Source organism: Felis catus, chromosome B3, assembly GCF_018350175.1.
Source record: "Felis catus isolate Fca126 chromosome B3, F.catus_Fca126_mat1.0, whole genome shotgun sequence".
In the NCBI taxonomy this organism is placed as follows: Eukaryota; Metazoa; Chordata; class Mammalia; order Carnivora; family Felidae; genus Felis; species Felis catus.
This window is the reverse complement of record NC_058373.1, coordinates 52,169,982-52,187,854: the sequence shown is the minus strand read 5'-3', so window position 1 is coordinate 52,187,854 and position 17,873 is coordinate 52,169,982. Positions and strand designations below refer to the sequence as shown.

The 17,873-nt window shown below is 37.7% G+C and overlaps 1 protein-coding gene across 3 annotated transcripts in view; it reads left to right on the top strand.

The window, feature by feature from the left end:
* The window catches only part of MAPK6 (mitogen-activated protein kinase 6), a 36,329-nt gene that overhangs the window by 11,995 nt on the left and 6,461 nt on the right, over nucleotides 1-17,873 (top strand). For 2 of the 3 annotated variants that reach the window (XM_011282866.4, XM_023255350.2), the window contains exons 2-4: nucleotides 7,071-8,260; nucleotides 9,449-9,593; nucleotides 15,729-15,893. In XM_011282866.4, the coding sequence (XP_011281168.1) occupies nucleotides 7,706-8,260; nucleotides 9,449-9,593; nucleotides 15,729-15,893 (865 nt within the window). In that variant the 5' untranslated portion in view covers nucleotides 7,071-7,705. Of the gene's footprint in view, nucleotides 1-2,221; nucleotides 2,355-7,070; nucleotides 8,261-9,448; nucleotides 9,594-15,728; nucleotides 15,894-17,873 lie in introns of those variants that run through there. The other variant, XM_019832410.3, reaches the window with a different exon arrangement.

Genomic DNA, 17,873 nt, shown 5'->3' with positions numbered 1-17,873 from the left:
AACAAAGGGGAGGGGAATGGTGCCCTGGAAGTGTAGAGGAATCTGAAGAGTAGAGATGAGATTAGATTGGGCAAGGATGGCCTAAAACAAGGGAAGGAGAATACTATTAGAAAAGAGAGGGGGGAAGAAATGTTAGTGGGCTAGGGAGGAGTCTACTACAATGATCTAGGAGTATGTGCTCCATGAGGTCAGGGTGTTTGTTTTTTTAAACTATTTTTGATCCCTGCTATATCTTAATGCCTAAAACAAAGTCTGGCATATGGTAAGCATGCAGTAAGGTTTTGTTGAATAAAAATGTAATGGATGGTAGAATTAAAGCTATTTCAGTCAAAGCTGTTCAAAACATCTTGGTTATCTGCTCCTGGGACTATGTTGGGATTGCATTTCCCCACTCCCTTGAAGCAGGTTTGACCATGTGACCTGCCTTGATCAGTAAAATGTGAGCAGAAGTGAAATGTGTCATTTTTGGATAGAAGCTTTAGACCAGTGAGGTATTCCCACATTCTGTTTCCTTCTGGCACCATCGAGTGGCAGTGGCAGAGCTGGTAGTTCCTTCAGGAACTTGGATGACAGCTACATTGGACTTGTTGCATGAGCATGACTTAAAACTTCTGTTGTAAGTCAATGAGATATTGGGGATTTTCTGTTAGTGTACAGTAATCTAACCTATGTTGACTACAGATATTTATATTAATTTTCATCTGGTTGGAATCCTCATATGGCCAAAGGCACTTGAAGGAGGAGGCTGCCCACTTGTCTCCTGCTTATATATTTGCTCTGGTGTTGCCTTAACATTAGTTAAGAGAGGAGTCTTAGAAATGAGGTCTCAAGCAAGAGAGAGATAGGAGAGGGGATGAAGGGTTATTATAATTATTTTTAAATTTCCAGCCATAAATTTGTAGAAAGGATTGTATTTGTTTAATGTTTAGTATATAGCAGTTTCAATCACATTTCCCCCATTCTGGGCATACCACCATAAGAAGTGCTTGGGAACAAAGACCAGATAAGTAAAAGACCTGTTGTATGTACTTTCACAGATCATAGACTTAGAGTTGGAAGGGTCTTGAGAGATTCTTTGACCAAGTTATCTGGTCTGTGTTTTTATATTCTAATATGGATACCCTAGAATAAATAGCACCTAGAGATAAGCACCTAAATAAACATAATGGCATTTATTTTATAATGGGTTTTTAAATAGTTAAAGGCAAATGCAAATTCTTAAAGTATATTCAGGCAAAGGATCAGACAATTTAAGAACAGAAGCTGGGAGTAGAAGAGTTGTTAAAAAATTGGATACTTTGAAGCCAAGTAATCCTCTATCTTTGACTTTGTAAGTTTGCTTCTATAGCAGATATTGATAGTAGGCAAGGCCTGTTAGGCTTTGGTGTTTTAGTTTTAAGGTCCTTCGTCCCACCCCAGAAGGCTAAGATCATTCATTGACATTAGTTTGCACAATGAGCCTCCTTGAGTTCCATATCTTGAGAGGGATCCCTGGTAACTCTTAGGGCTCCCCTACTTCAGGAGCAAGGGCATTGTCAATGAATATGAACAAGCAGTTAAGCTGTAACCTTTGGCCTTTTCTGCCCTAGAAACTTAGTAGCTTTGATGAGAGCTTGAGACATGATCTTAGGGGAGGATGAATTTGCTATGACAACACCTCTCTGTGCCAGGGTTAAGAGATAGTCCTAGGTGAATGTAAATAGAGCTCAACCTTTCCCTTCTCTCCAAAAGCAGCTAGGTTTTGGCTGAGGAGATGTGAGGTTGGCTGGATTCCAGGTAACTCAAGTTACTCACTTGACCCTAGAGAGGAGCAAAGTAGGCAAGAGGCATTGAGGAGGGGGAGGTGGAGAGTTGTCAGTGCATGTGATCAGGCCAGATGACCCATGTCAACGTTTAACCTGATAAGCAGTAGAGTGGAAGATGGAAGAGAAAACCAGATAAGTAACCTTTATATGTTTAAGTCTCTCACCTCAAACTTGCTTTGCACATCCAGACTCCTTTTCTGATAGGGGGCCAAGTTCTTATATAGGAAAGGAAGGAAAATCCAGTTTCTATAGAATGGGAAGATGGGGCAGAGTGAAGTTATTTATTTAACTGTTTTATTTCTTTCTTTGTCATTTTATAAGTTTACTGAATATTCTTAGGCTTGACTCACATTGCCTGTATTTCTCTTGGCTTGGCGGTAGGCTAAGTGACAGAAAGCAGGATGATTAAGGGAAGAAAGGAGTGCTTGAGGAGATCTGTGTGGCCAATGCAAGTTTCAGGGAACTGTCATAAATGTAGGAAGCTGGTACCCAAACTAGGCTACATAGAAGACTTATTTCTGTTATATGGTGGATCATTGAAGACCAAAGGTAAAGCATAAAACCATCTTTATTCTTTTTTTTTTTTCAATATATAAAATTTATTGTCAGATTGGTTTCCATACAACACCCAGTGTTCATCCCAAAAGGTACCCTCCTCAATACCCATCACCCACCCTCCCCTCCCTCCCACCCCCCATCAACCCTCAGTTTGTTCTCAGTTTTTCAGAGTCTCTTATGCTTTAAGCCATCTTTATTCTTATAAATCATTCCTTGTAATTCATTTTATTTACCTAGTTGTTGTTCAAAACAAAACATTGGCTAATGTTAATTAAAATTTAAATTAATTAAGGATCCCTCTCCAGGCAACACAGTATCAGCACTGGGTTTGGTAGGAGTGGGTAACATTTGGAGGTAGAGAAATTAGAAGGATGCTGGGAAGGTTTATTTTAAGTTACTTACTGTCCCATCTTAGTTTTCCTTTTCCTCCCTTGAAGTATGTGGAAATGAAGAAGGAATATGTATCTTTTCCTGAGTCTAGGCCTTGAACTTTATTTTTATGAAGTTAAACATGAAAGATGGTAGAGGAAATGGAATAAATAGGACATTTCTAGAGATTGTTGATATGGATGGAGGGTGCTCTGAGCAGTAATCTGCTGGTCCAGTTAAGTTGTAACTGCATGCTTTTATTCAGGCCAAAGAACTCCATGATTGACCTATAAGATGGAGGTAGTTGGAGACATCAGGATTTGTATCAGGGTGATAAGGAGGAAACTGTATTCATGGTCACTAAGAGTGAGCATGGGAGGCCTCTGCCTTTTTGTGGCTTCCAGAGGCATATATCCAGATCTCTTTAATTAGGTCAGATCCCCCAGTGTGCAGGTTCTCAGCATCCTGTACCATTCCTTGGTACCACTTGTCCCCTTTTGCCTTCCTCTTTTTTCCTTTTATTTATTGTTTGTTTCCAATCATACTGTAAACCCCATGAGGTCAAGGCACAAGTCTGTTTTTACTTACTATTTTACCCCCAGTACCTAGTATATTTACAGGTACATAGCATATAATTAGTAAATACTTGCTGAAAGGAGCATGAATGAATTGGAAACATTTAGTGGATCCACTTTATCTTGCAGAAGTATAGCGTTATCTCCAACTTACTGATTAAGGTGGGCTTACTTTCCAAGCTCCTGGATGAAAACCTGCTCCAATAGCTTTTGGTCCAATGGATATTGAAGGATTTTAAAGACTAGTACAGAGCAGTGAGGTAGATCACTGGGCAAGAATAGCTTTACTCCCCCCCCCCCCCCCCATTGTTTTTATTAGTGTAATCCTCACTGTAGAATTATAGTTTTGGTGATTAACATTCCTTTCTTTCACTAGAATGGTCTCATATTTCTGTAAAGTCTGTTCAAGTCTTTCAGTATAGTCATCATCTGAATCTATAATGAGGACTCTGTGATTCTCAGGTTGGTTACAAGTCCTTGCCTTCCCCAATATGATTTTTTACCCACTGTCTACCCCTGTAAGTGCTGACCAGTCACAGATATCTGAAAAGGCATTGTCATCCTTGTAGTTTTTGGTCTGTGATGCTTCTGGGTCTCACTACGATTTAAAGGGAGCAGATGTGGGTGGAGGCCTTGAGTGGAGATCTTGGCGTTCTCATGACTCTCCAGTCATCTGGCTGCAGTTCCTGTTATAGTGCTATTCTGTCCAATAATAGCGGTGTCACTTTTAGCAAAGCTAACTTATTTGCGCTTGACTATGATTGCTCTACTAGTGAACTAGAAGCTTAAGAGAGTGCTTAGAGATTTTTCTGTATGTCAAGTCTGTAGAACTGAGTTTAAAATGTACATTTATAGAAAACTTAAAAGTTGAGTGAGCTTTAAGGAATTGTCTACACAAGGGCAAGAAGATAAGTATGAAACAAACATTCTGTTTCGGGTGGAGACTGGAAATGTAAAATTTCAGAAATATTGGTGCCTTAAAAAAATACTGTTTTTTTAGGGGCGCCTGGGTGGCTCAGTCGGTTGAAGGTCCAACCCTTGATTTTGGCTCAGGTCATGATCCCAGGGTCATAGGATTGAGCCCTGTGTCAGGCTGTGGGCTGAGCAGCCTGCTTAAGATTCTGTCTGTCTTTGTCACTCGCATGTGCTCTCTTTCTCCCTTTTTCTAAAAAATAAATTAAAAAAGTACTGTTTTTTAAAGGATATTTGGTAGAGAATTGGAAGTACCAAGATGTATACAACTAGAAAAAATTGAGGGGAAGGGGAGATAGTATTAATTAAAGCCTTTTAAAAATTGAAACATTCTTTAATTCAAAAGTTTGTTTGCAGACTTTAACTTTAAAATGTTTTGCACAAACTGGTAAGGTACAGAATCTTTCGGAGTCTGCTTGTTTGTTTTTTTCCTTGATTTCTGAGAAGCAGACAAAAGCTTGCAAAGAGAAGAAACTATCCCTGTTAGAGTAAAACAAAGCTGTTAGGCTATTAATGTTGTTGACAACATTAATCAGATACACGAAGTGCTCATATTTACTAAAAGAACTCAGTGATAGTAAATATCAATTTTTGTGAAATTGTTGCCATAAGGATTCTTTATCTAGACTCTGAGTTATCAGTATCATCAGTTTCTCTTTCACACAGTTATAATGTTTGTGGATTTCTTGAAAGTGGTTTGCTCAGATTGTGGCAAGTAGCTGTACCTTATATTTTTCAGAATCTTGTATTTCCACATGTGAGGTATGTGGCAATATGAAGAAGGCAGGAAATAAAGGCAGATTCCCTATTGTACAAAAGCTTCACTACTTGTGAAACAGCTCATGTGTTTGAGAGTGCTAGCAGTTCTCTTAAGCCACAGCTGAAGGTGATTGAAAGTTGTCACATAATTCAAGTTCAGAATGGACTGCTTTATTTCATGTTTGTCATTGCCTTTAAATGATTAGTCCTTTGAATAAATGAATATTGCACTTGTCCCACTTCCAATTTCTTCAGACCCATTCAGAAAATAACACTGTACGTACACCTTTGCCAGCTATTAGATCAAAAAGCAGCAAAAACAAGCCTTTCCATATAAGAGTTAGCCTGGTCTTTCCCTGGTATCTCACCGCTGCGTCGGTGCAGGTAAGGGATTGAGCTCGAGCTAGCTCGAATAAAGGCTCTTTGCTTTTGCATCGGAAAAAAAAAAAAAAAAGAGTTAGCCTGTATTACATGCATTAAATGAGCTACTACATTGGCCACCTAGTTGTGTCTCAGACAGGAGACACATACTCACCCTCAGGGGCTTTGATGTGCTAGCCCTTCTGTCCACAACAGTTACTCCCACACAGCACCCCTGAGGCCCACCTGCTTTGGGGCTTTGCTGTCAATATCACCTCACTAGAGACATTCCCAAACCACTCTCCCTGTGGCCTTTCTCTTTTATTTTCCTTACATCAGTTATTGCCATCTGACATCCGTGTTTTGCTTATTTGTCAGCCAGTCTTCCCCCACTATATGAGCTCTTCACATACATACCTCCCAGTTCTATTAAATTCTTAATAATTTGTCATGCCTCCATACATATTTTTAAAAAAGAATTAAAGATGTAGTTGTAGCATACTGTGTAACCCCACCCTGATGGTAATCCCTTCTCTCATTGCTCAAAGTAATGATTATCATGAATTTGTTACTTACCAATCATGTTTTTAATACATTTGCCATATATCTGTATTTATATCTATATAGACATAGATATATAAAGTAACATTGTGCCTGTTTATGAACCTGAAATAACTGGTTTCAGCATGTCCGTTTCTATCTTGAGTTTGCTTTTTTAAATTGAGTGTATGGCGATTTCAACCATCTATTCATTTTTACTATTATATAGTGGTTCCCTATATGAATATAGTTCATTTATTCTCCAATTGTTGAAAGTTTAGGCTGTTTTTAATATTTTGCCACTACAAAAAAAAGTGGGCATTTTTTCATTTGCAAGTATTTCTCTAGGGAATGTTTTTTGAAGAAAAATGACCAAATCATAGGTATGCTACTTATTCATATACATATTTATTTATTCCAGAGTGCTCTTTCTCATTCTTTTACTCATTTAAACTCACGAATATTGTATGAAAGTCCTTGTTTTTCCACATTCCTTCTCAGATTTGATATTAGCAACTCTTAAAAATGTTTTTCTAATCTGAAATGTTTTCTTCTTGAATAATTTGATTTTTCTAATTACCGGTAGAGTTAAACACCTTTATTGGTTTATTCACTGTTCAGGTTCACTCTTTTGTAAACTGAAGAGCATGCTCTGCAGATTTCTTATTTGTACTATTAGATTTTTGTTTATTCGATATCCATTGGCATAGTTAATAAGTAAACATGTTTTTTAACAAAGACTAACACATTGCAGGCTCATTAAGTTTTTTTGTTTGTTTTAGGGAAATGTTACTAATGTTGTCCTCAAAAAGTTCTAAAGAGCTCTGTAAAACAATTATGAACCTTCCTTCATTCATTGGCATTTAAGAAGATACAACCTAATGACTGTAAATACTATAAAGTATCTAGTATGGTGGGATCTAGAGTCGGAGCTAGTACATGTGAATTGCTTACAACATGGATAGCTATTTTTGATTGAGGGTCATCTTTCCATTTGGTGACTATAAATAAATAAGTTCAATGTACCAGTAGTTGTTTATAGCTAAATGCTCAGTTAGTGTCATTTAACAAAGGTGTAAGAAGAGCATTTCCTGCAATGGTGACTCTTTCCTTCTTTTTTCTCATCCTCTAGGTTGTATCAGAGTAAGATGGACGGTAGCTTTGATTGTGATTGTGGTGAGCTGGAGCCACCTGATCACTAACAAAAGACATCTTCTGTTAACCAACAGCCACCAGGGCTTCCTGTTGAAATACACAGCAACAAAGGAAGAAAAGAGGCAAAACGGAAATAGTGCTTACCAGCACCTTAGAATGATGCTGCTCAGGACCAGTCCAACACTGAATGTATCTGCACTGTGAGGAGAATGTTCATAGAAGCCTGTTGTGTGCATATTTATTCACATTTTTGTTAAATGTTAAATCGTTTAGCACAGTAAATCTGAGTGCATAGTATGTCATTTCATTCCGTTTGAGTTTCTTGAGTGTTTTCTGTAAATGTCTGCAGAGTTGCTGCCCCTTTCTTGAACTATGAGTACTGCAATCTTTTTAATTCTCAATATGAGTAGAGCTTTTTGAGCTTTAAATCTAAGGGGAACTCAACGGGCCTGGTTGGCATATGCAATGAACATCAAGAAATCATCTTGCTGTGGAAGCAAAATTATTTTTCTTTTCCTTTTTTGAAAGATCTTTCCTTTTGATGTCAGTTTTCTTCCTTGTTTACACAAGTTCAACAATTCGAAAGGAAAAGGCAATAGTAGAGGTTTCAAAATGGCAGAGAAATTTGAAAGTCTCATGAACATTCATGGTTTTGATCTGGGCTCTAGGTATATGGACTTAAAACCATTGGGTTGTGGAGGCAATGGCTTGGTTTTTTCTGCTGTAGACAATGACTGTGACAAAAGAGTAGCCATCAAGAAAATTGTCCTTACTGATCCCCAAAGTGTCAAACATGCTCTACGTGAAATCAAAATTATTAGAAGACTTGACCATGATAACATTGTGAAAGTGTTTGAAATTCTTGGTCCTAGTGGAAGCCAGTTAACAGACGATGTGGGCTCTCTTACCGAACTGAACAGTGTTTACATTGTTCAGGAGTACATGGAGACAGACTTGGCTAATGTGCTGGAGCAGGGCCCTTTACTGGAAGAGCATGCCAGACTTTTCATGTATCAGCTGCTACGTGGGCTCAAATATATTCACTCTGCAAACGTACTGCACAGAGATCTCAAACCAGCTAATCTTTTCATTAATACTGAAGACTTGGTGCTGAAGATAGGTGACTTTGGTCTTGCACGGATCATGGATCCCCATTATTCCCATAAGGTAGGTGCAAAGCCAGCTGAGACAGATCTTTAAACTGATGTGTATCATCAGGAATAGGTCTTGTATTTTCTTTTATATTATGACAGATGTTTTTCCTTAACTGTGTTAAACTTTACATGGTACCTTTTTTTTTTCTGATACAGATCTTTCAGTCAGAATCTGTGTTTAAAAGGAAGGTGGAGTGGGATCCTAATTACATAAAAATTCTTAAAAGTGTATGATTATTTATTATAACTGAAACTCTCCCTTATTTAAAAGTGGGATATATTCTTAAGTGTGTAGGGCAGAATTGTGGTTCTATCTGAAGTTAAGAGGGGATGCTATTTGAACTTTTATGTCTTGTGTCCCTTTGAGTCTCTAGTATTCTGTTATGCCTTATTTAGGCACACTTAATTTAGTTTGCTATCTAAATTTGCATGAAGATAAAATGGGAAGTAAGAATAGCTAAAGGGATTCATAGTAACTGTACTTTAGGTAACCTTTTGCCTTCATAGAAGAAGTTAGTATTTTCTGAGTTGAACTTTGGTCTTTTAGTTTTCAAATGAAATTATCTGTGGGATCCTGATCTTTAAAATATTAAAGTGGAGCTGCTTTGGTTATAAAGAACCCCTAGTTAACATCTACCTTCATAATTTTTCAAGGTTGTTTTGAGGCTGAAGTAACACAATATATGTATAACTGTTTTTGTTAAATGCTTTATAAATGTAAAGTAGCAAAATTGGTTAAGAGTGGGATATGTAGTAGAGCCAGTCCCCTGGGTTGTCAGTAAGGAGCTTGGCATTAGTTTAGAAGTAGCACCTTTGGTGTTCTTCTCTACGTTTCCCTCATTGATTTGAAACATGCCTGCTCCTTAATTAAGACCTGAAGTGAAAAATAGCTCCTCTTTTGAAACATGTTTTGAAAGTGTGACCTAGAATCAGCACTAAATTCTTACAGTATATTTTGGTCAGCAGACTTCATGTGAACATCATCTTATAGATTATATACCCCAGGGGGAGTTTAAGCTCCTATTTAGCCAGAAAAGTATAAGCGCCTTAAAAATACAGAAACCAAGTGTATTTTGTTAGGATCTCACAATTCGTTTTTATTGTTTTTTGTTTTGTTTCGTTTTTAAGATCAGGGATTCAAGTTTTGTACTGTTCTTCAGCTAAAGAAAAAAACTGAACTATGTTTTTGTTTCTTTTTCAGGGTCATCTTTCTGAAGGATTGGTTACTAAATGGTACAGGTCTCCACGTCTTTTACTTTCTCCTAATAATTATACTAAAGCCATTGATATGTGGGCTGCAGGCTGCATCTTTGCTGAAATGCTGACTGGTAAAACCCTCTTTGCAGGTTAGAGATTTTAAAATATATGGAAAATTATCCAAAAGAGAAATAATTTTGCATGTATCTATGAAGCAAGAATTACATAAGATTTAAAACAATTGTAGTCTGGAATATTAGGAGAGAAAATGGTGTTTTTAATATTTAAAAAATTTAAAAAACTTATATATTCACTGAATTGTTCACACAGCAAATATAGTCAGAATTTTAGTGTTCTTTTGTATTTAACTTAAACATAATGTTGTGTGTTTTTTTGTAAAATGTCTTTTTTTGAAAGAGATAGTGTGAGCAAGGGAGGGACGGGAGGTGGGGCTGGGAGAGAATCCCAAGCAGGCTCCACCCTGTCAGTGCAGAGACCCATGTGGGACTCCATCCCATGAACCATGAGAAACCTGAGCCAAAATCGAGAGTCAGATGCTTAACCAACTGAGCCACCCAGGCACCCCAAACATAATGTTGTATTTTTAGATTTATAATACTTGTTGGTAATCTGTGGTAAATGATACCTGAGTTGTAGAATGCTGTCAGTATTTGTCACTCGTAGTCAAAATTTTTAGCTATTGTTGAAAACCCAGTAATTCTTTGTCCACTATCATCCCTGTTGCCTGAACTGCCGTGTCCTGTTGCTTGACTCCTTTGACCTTTCAGAAACAAGGAATTTTTTGATGAGTTTGATGCTATGAGATTTTTCACTACATAGGAATAGTGAAGAATTTTGGTGAGAGGAAGAGAAAGAAAAAATTGGTAATGTAAATGAGGGTATGAACCTGAATCAGTGAGAAAAGTTTGATGACAGAAATCGTGTACATGCAAGAATTGGTGCAAAAAGTTGGATGGAAGCAAGGTGTCAAATAATGAAGATATCTATGTCTAGTTAAGATGGGGCCAGAATACTTAGGAAGTAGGCAGAAGAATTCCATTTGGAAAACCAGGAAGTAGTAAGGTACTGAAGATTTTTTAGTTAGAGAAGTGACATGATGGTGATTTAGGTCTTTTCTCTCTTTGGACATTATTGTTTTTCTCTCTAACCAATCTTACTTAGAGTGGCCCTCCCACCACTCCCAGATTATGCTAAGAGCAGAAGAAAGGGCAGGGTCTGCTTACAAAAGAAGAATTAATAAAAGAAAGATAAGGGTGCATAGGAGAACACTATTGAAGAAAGGATGGTATGACTGAATGCCCTTACTTTTCTTTTTTAATGCTGACATTTGCACTACTCAGCTTACGTAACATTGACCAATCATTTGTAGTTTTCCCCCTAAATTTATCTGAAATTTCTTCTGATATGTCTGATAGTGATTGAATTTCAATTTAGAAAACTGAGAAAATACCAGTTATTCCTGGAAACTAAATGCTTGAGTGGATTGAATCTTTTCCTAGAAACAATACTGTAACTGGAGGTTATATTCCTGGTATTCAAGTACCTTCCAACATGTAAAATAATTACTGTATTATTTGTTGCTGTATGACCAACTGTCTCAAAATGTAGTTGCTTAAACAACAAACATTTATTATCTCATACTTTGTATGTGTCAGGAATTGGGAGGTGACTTCATTGGGTGGTTCTAACTCAGATTTGTTTAGTCAAGGTGTTGGTTAGGTCTGCAGTCATCTGAAGGCTTGACTGGGGCAGGAAGATCCACTTGTAGATAGCTTACTCGCATGACTTATTAGGAGGGCTCAGTTTGTCATCATATGGTCTTCTCTATAGGATTGCTTGAATGTCTTCATTATGTTGGCTTCATGAAGCTGGCTTCCCCCAGAATGAATGATCCAAAAGAGAGCAAGGAGAAAGCTTCTGTATCTTAAAAAAAAAAAAAAAAAGTCCTATCAGTATGTAATTCACATGCCATACACTTCACCCATTTAAGATATACAGTTCAGTATTTTGTAGCATATTCACAGGATTGTATTACCATCTAATTTTGGAATATTTTTGTCCCCCCTAAAAGATAGCCTGTAACCATTAGCAGTTACTTTCCATTTCCCCCTTCTTCTAGCTCCTGGCAAACACTAAGCTACTTTATTTCTCTGTAGATTTGCCTGTTCTGGGTATTTCATGTAAATAAGTTATATAACAAGTGGCCTTGTGACTGACTTCTTTCACTTAATGTAATATTTTGGAGGTTCATCCATGTTATAACATGTATTAGTATGTCCTCTTCTTGTGGCTAAATAATTCCACTCTGTGTATGTGCCACACTTTGGTTATACATTCAGCACTTTATGGAAATTTGGGTTATTTGTCCTTCTTGGTTATTGTTAATGATGCTACCATGTGCATCAGTGAACAGTTTTTGTGTAGTTTTATGTTTTCCATTCTGTTGGATTTGTATATACTTAAGAGTAGAATTACTGTGTCATATGATAACTCTATGTTTAACTTTTTGAAGAAATGCTAGACCATTTTCCAAAGTGGTTGTAACACTTTACATTCCCACCAGCGGTGTATGAGGGTTCTATTTTTCCACATTCTCACCAACATTAATTAAAATGTAGTCTGTCTTATATTCTTTTTGAATATGAAGTAGTATCTTATTGTGGTTTTGATTTGCATTTACCTAATGACTAATAATGTTGAGTGTGTGTTTATTGACAATGTGTCATTTTTGGAGAACTATCTAGATCCATTGCATATTTTTGTTTTTTAATTATTTAATGTTTATGTTTGGAGAGAGAGAGAGCATGAGCATGAGCAGGGGAAGGGGCAGAGAGAGAGGGAGACACAGAATCCAAAGTAGGTTCCAAGCTCTGAGCTGTCGGCACAGAGCCCAACGTGGGGCTCAAACCCATGAACCATGAGATCATGACCTGAGCTGAAGTTGGACACTTAACCGACTGAGCCACCCAGGTGCCCCTCCATTGCGTATTTTTAAATTGGGTTGTTTGTATTTTATATTTGAGGTATAAGAGTTCTTTATATATTCTGGATACAAATCATTTAATCAGAAAAATGATTTGAATATATTTTCTCCCATTCCACAGGTTCTCTTTTTACTTTCTAGACGGTGTCTTTGGAAACAAAAGATTTTAGTTCTGATGAGGTCTATTTTATCTATTTTTTTTCTTTTGTCACTTTTGCTTTTGGTGTCATATACATGAAATTATTGCCTGAGCCCTAAGAATTTTATAGTTTTAGTTTTTGAATTTAGGTCTGTGATCCATTCTGGGCTAATTTTTGTATATGGTGTGAGGTAGGATTTAACTTTATTATTTTGGATGTAGATACCCAGTTATTCCAGCACCATTTGCTGAAAACATTATTCTTTCTGATTGAATTATTTTGGCCCTCTTGTCAAAAACCAGTTGACCCTAAATGCAGCATGTCTTTTTGTGACCTAGACTCAAAAGTGACACACTGTCATTTCAGCTTTATTTTATGCATTAGAAATAAGTCATCTAAGTATACCTCACACTCAAAGGGAGGGAAGTTGGATTCCACCTTTTGAAGGGAAGAGTACCAAAAAATTTGTGGACATTTTTTTTTTTTTTTTAAGTGGGTTCTACAAGGCATTTGCATGGCTCAGTCGGTTAAGTGTTTGACTTTGGCTCGGGTCATGATCTCATAGTTAATGAGTTCGAGCCCTGCATTGGGCTCTGTGCTGACAGCTCAGAGCCTGGATCCTGCTTCAGATTCTGCATCTACCCGTCTCTCTGCTCCTCCTCCACTCACATTCAGTATCTTTCTCTCTCAAAAATAAACGTGAAAACAGTATAAAATAAAGTGGATTCTACACATAATGAGGGGCTTGAACTCAGGATCCTGAGATCAAAAGTTGTATGGTCTAATGATTGAGCCAGCCAGGCACCCAAATTTGTGGACATATGTTAATGCTGCCACAATAATGAATATTTTATCAGGAAAACTAGCTTGTTTATAATTGTTATATCATGCTCTAAGTCATTTGAAATGGGGTCAGAACTTAATGCTATATTGATTATTCATTCAACATATTCAGAATTGTTCAAGTATAGCAATAAAAATAATTGGATTAAACAACACCTTTAAATAACAATATTTTGATCTTACACCCATGTAAACTTTAAACAGTTAATGAGAATTATATGTAAAATGATTTGAAAGATCCAGTTTTAATTCTCTTCTCCTTTATTGGTAAATTTGTGAGCCATTCAACAAAAGCAGCATGAGGGAGATGTTTATTAGATAGAGGCCTCAAATGAACAGAGCAATAAAAGACACCCACTGAAATGTCTAATACCATCTCAAATTTAACCTATCCAAAACTGAACTGGTATTTCTCCCTCCTTTCTTTTTCTGCTGTCTTCCTCATCTGTGTAAACCAAATCCACTTTTTAGTTGCCAAGGCAAACATCTTGGCTTCATCTTTCACTTTGGTCAGTACAGAGTTTGTGGACTCTTCCTTTGAAATATATTCAGAATCTAACTGCTTGTTATTATCTCTATTAGCTTCCCACCTCCCTGTGGTTCAGTCAACCACTGTGTCTCTCCTGGTCTATTGCAGGATTTTTAACTGTCTTTCCTGCTTTAATATTTGCTGTCTGTAGCCTAATTACCACATAGTAGCCATAGTATTTCTCTGAAAACATAAATCAGAACATGCCATTTTTCTACTTGAAATTCTGTAATGTCTCCCTATCAAATTCAGGATAAAGCATACCCTTTGTGTTCTGGTACCATTCTGACTTTATCTTCTATTCTCTGCAGCCATTCTGTTTCAGCTACACTTAACTAATTGTTGTTTCTTGGACAAGCCCTCTGTCTCCTATGGGCCTTTGGGCCTTTCCCCATCTTTCTGTAACTCCTTTCCTCCATATGAATGCATGGTGTGTTCTCCAACTTCTTTAATTTTCAGCATTTCCAAGGAAGGAGGCCTTCCTTGGTCATCCTGCATAAGTTAATAATCCTGCCCCAACACTGCTATTTATCCTCCCTGCTTACTCTATTTTTCTTCATGGCATTTGACATAAATGTTGACAGAGTTATTATCTGTTTTTCTCCACTAGATTGTAAGCTCCGTGAAGACAGAGGTTTGGTCTTTTTTGTTTCATAGGTGTATTTCTTTTAACTTTTTTTTTTTTAATGTTTATTTTTGAGAGAGATTGTGAGTTGGGGAGGGGAAGAAAGCAAGGGAGACACAGCATCCAAAGCAGGCTCCAGGCTCTGAGCTGGCAGCAAAGAGCCTAACATGGGGCTCAAATTCACAAACCGGTGATATCATGACCTGAGCCCAAGTCAGCCACTTAACCGACTGAGCCACCCAGGTGCCCTCATAGCTGTATTTTAAAGTACCTTGCTCATAGTAGGAACCCCAAGAAAAATTTGGGAGATTGAATGGATTCTAGAAATTCGTGGAAAGGCAAACTGAATGGTTTTCTTTAGTCACCATTTAGCTTAAAGTTCCCCCTTTTATTTATTTAGTTTTTTAATGCTTATTTATTTTTGAGAGAGACAGAGTGTGAGTAGGGGAAGGGCAGAGAGAGAGAGGGAGGCAAAAAATCCGAAACAGGCTCCAGGCTCCGGGCTCCAGGCTCTGAGCCGTCAGCACAGATCTGAACACAGGGTCGAACTCACAAACTGTGAGATCATGACCTGACCTGAGCCAAAGTTGGGCACCCAACCTACTGAGCCACCCAGGCACCTCTTCCTGCTTTTATTTCTTTAGTACTGGTTCTGAAATGGCTACCTGAGCATAACCTATAACTATAAAGCTTATTGTTGTGCAGATCTGGTCCAGCCATCCTTTTTACTGGTGATGAAATGAAGCCTTTATCATCTTAAGTATGCCCAGAGGTATAGCCAGTTAATTAGCGATACAGCCACGACTAGAATCCATGTGTCTTGAATCCCAGTTCATTGCTTTCTTCACTACTTTATGATGCCTTAATTTAAGGCTAAACATAAAGGGTCAGTTTCTTATGGCAACAAAGCAGCCAAAAGTAAATATGTCAGTGAGCTGAAATCGGAATAGATCTGCTTTTTGAGTAGATTGATGATATTCAAAGTAAAGAAACATGCTGATTAAGGATTCAGTTAAAACCGTTTTCCTCCCAGTGGTCATTACAGTATTTAAGTTAGTTTCCTATAATTTTAGAATGTCTTTTGCAAATAAGTAAGCATTGAGGAATATGTTTATATTGTATTTGATGTTTATCTAATTTCAGGTGCACATGAACTTGAACAGATGCAGCTGATTTTAGAATCTATTCCTGTAGTACATGAGGAAGATCGTCAGGAGCTTCTCAGCGTAATTCCAGTTTACATTAGAAATGACATGACTGAGCCACACAAACCTTTAACTCAGCTGCTTCCAGGAATTAGTCGAGAAGGTATTGTTACTCAAGAGTAACCATCATGTAATGGGGTGTGTGTGTGCATGTGCGTGCACACGTGTGCACATGCATGCATGCAAGCAGGATCTCTATATTCCCAAAAAGTCTTTAGACATTAAGATATATCTAAAATTTCAACCCTTACTTTCCCTTTCCCTGACTCTTAGAGAGGGATATCTTTCTTTGTTCCTCTGAATAATTTTTCAGATTGAATAAACTGAACCCCTCTCCTGGTTCTAACTCCATCTACTTTTTTAGCTTGCACCTCTGATTCTCTGGCATAGGTGAGCATCTAGAAACACTGTCCCTCATTAAGCTAAAATGTTCTGTGAGGGTTATATGATAAGTTGGGTATGAATATGCATGTTATTTACATATGAAAGTGAATTGAGTTGGGAGAAAGCAAAGGCTTCTGGGCAAGGAAGTAGAGGAAAGAGCAAAACTCCATATGAGTAAACACATTACATTAGAGTTTGCAGGTTCGTGTTCGGAATATTAGGTGCTAAATATGAGAATTTGTGCAAGCTTGAAAGGGGTAGGAACTTAGAATCAAAACTTTGTTGACCATTAACACAATAATTTTTTGTTTCAAAAAAGAGTGACATGTCTTCAGGATTTGTTGATATAAATAATATACAAAAGTCTTTAACTCTTGTAGTGGTTACCTGTAGTAAGATAATAATCTCTGCACCCAATGTGGGGCTCGAACTCAACCCCCAGATCAAGAGTTGCATGCTGTATTGACTGAGCCAGCCAGGTGCCCCAGGATAACATTTTTTTAAGGATGAGCATTGGACATAAGGAAAATCTTTCTTAAAAGTTGATTGTGTCTTATATTTTTAAGAATTACCATATTAAGATACATCGATGTCAGTATTGTATAGTTCTCTCATGAATCAAGTTAGGGATATATAGTTGTTTCTCTTAATTACATATCCATTATTCATGTTACCCACTCTGATCACTATATGTGGTTTGGGTTAGTGTGTATCAAAGTGTTTTAAAGTAGCAAGTGTTTTGAGAAATAGGCACTGGATGGGGATATCATAATGACATTTTGTTTTCTTCACTTGTGCTTAGAACCTATATAGTAAATGCCTAAGTAATGAGGAAGCAGCTGTATTTAATTTCAGCAGGTTTTGTAGGCTTCCTTTTCAATAGTTCTACATTCCTAACCAGTCTTCAAGTCTTATCTTCACATTCAGATTCCAGTGCGCTGTCTTGCTCCTGACCTTGTAGCCATGTCATGACACCCTTTTTCGTAACTGAACAGTAGTCACGTAGCATTGGACTGTGCCTCAGAATCCTCTGTGGGAGAATTTTTTTTTGAGAGAGAGAGTGAACGAGAATGAGAACACAAGATGGGGACAGGGGCAGCAGGAGAGAGGGAGAGAATCTGAAGCAGACTCTGTACTCAGCTTGATGCTACGACCCAGGGAGCATGACCTGAGCTGAAATCAAGAGTCCGATGCTCGACTGAGCCACCCAGGTGTCCCAAGTGGGAGCTTCTTAAAAATGCAGACTGTTCGGTCAGCATTCAGAGGTAAGGTGGGGAGTAGAGCAGGTGTCTGTTTTTAAAGCCCTCTACAGGTGTGGCTCCACTCAGCCAGGTTGAGAGACATTGCTCAGGAATAACCTTGATTGGCTTTGAGTCCTTGTCGCTATTGCTGTGTCTTATCCAAAGAGGCAAGCTAGAAATAATGTAGGACATTGCTGTTGAAGCATTTGCAGGCTAGCCAAACTTGAATCTTCTATTTCCCCTACCCTCATTAGGGTCAGGACCATGTCTTAGTTGGTTGTGAATCAACTTGAATATTTGCCTGATGGCTGGGATTTATTCATAATGCATTGAATGTATGTCTTTCATAATGGGTTAATTAACCATCAGCCAAAGATCCTTGGTATTCACAAGTAGTGGAACTATGCTTATATACAAGTGCAGTGCAGAGTTTTTAAATTTCCTATGACTAAAGATAT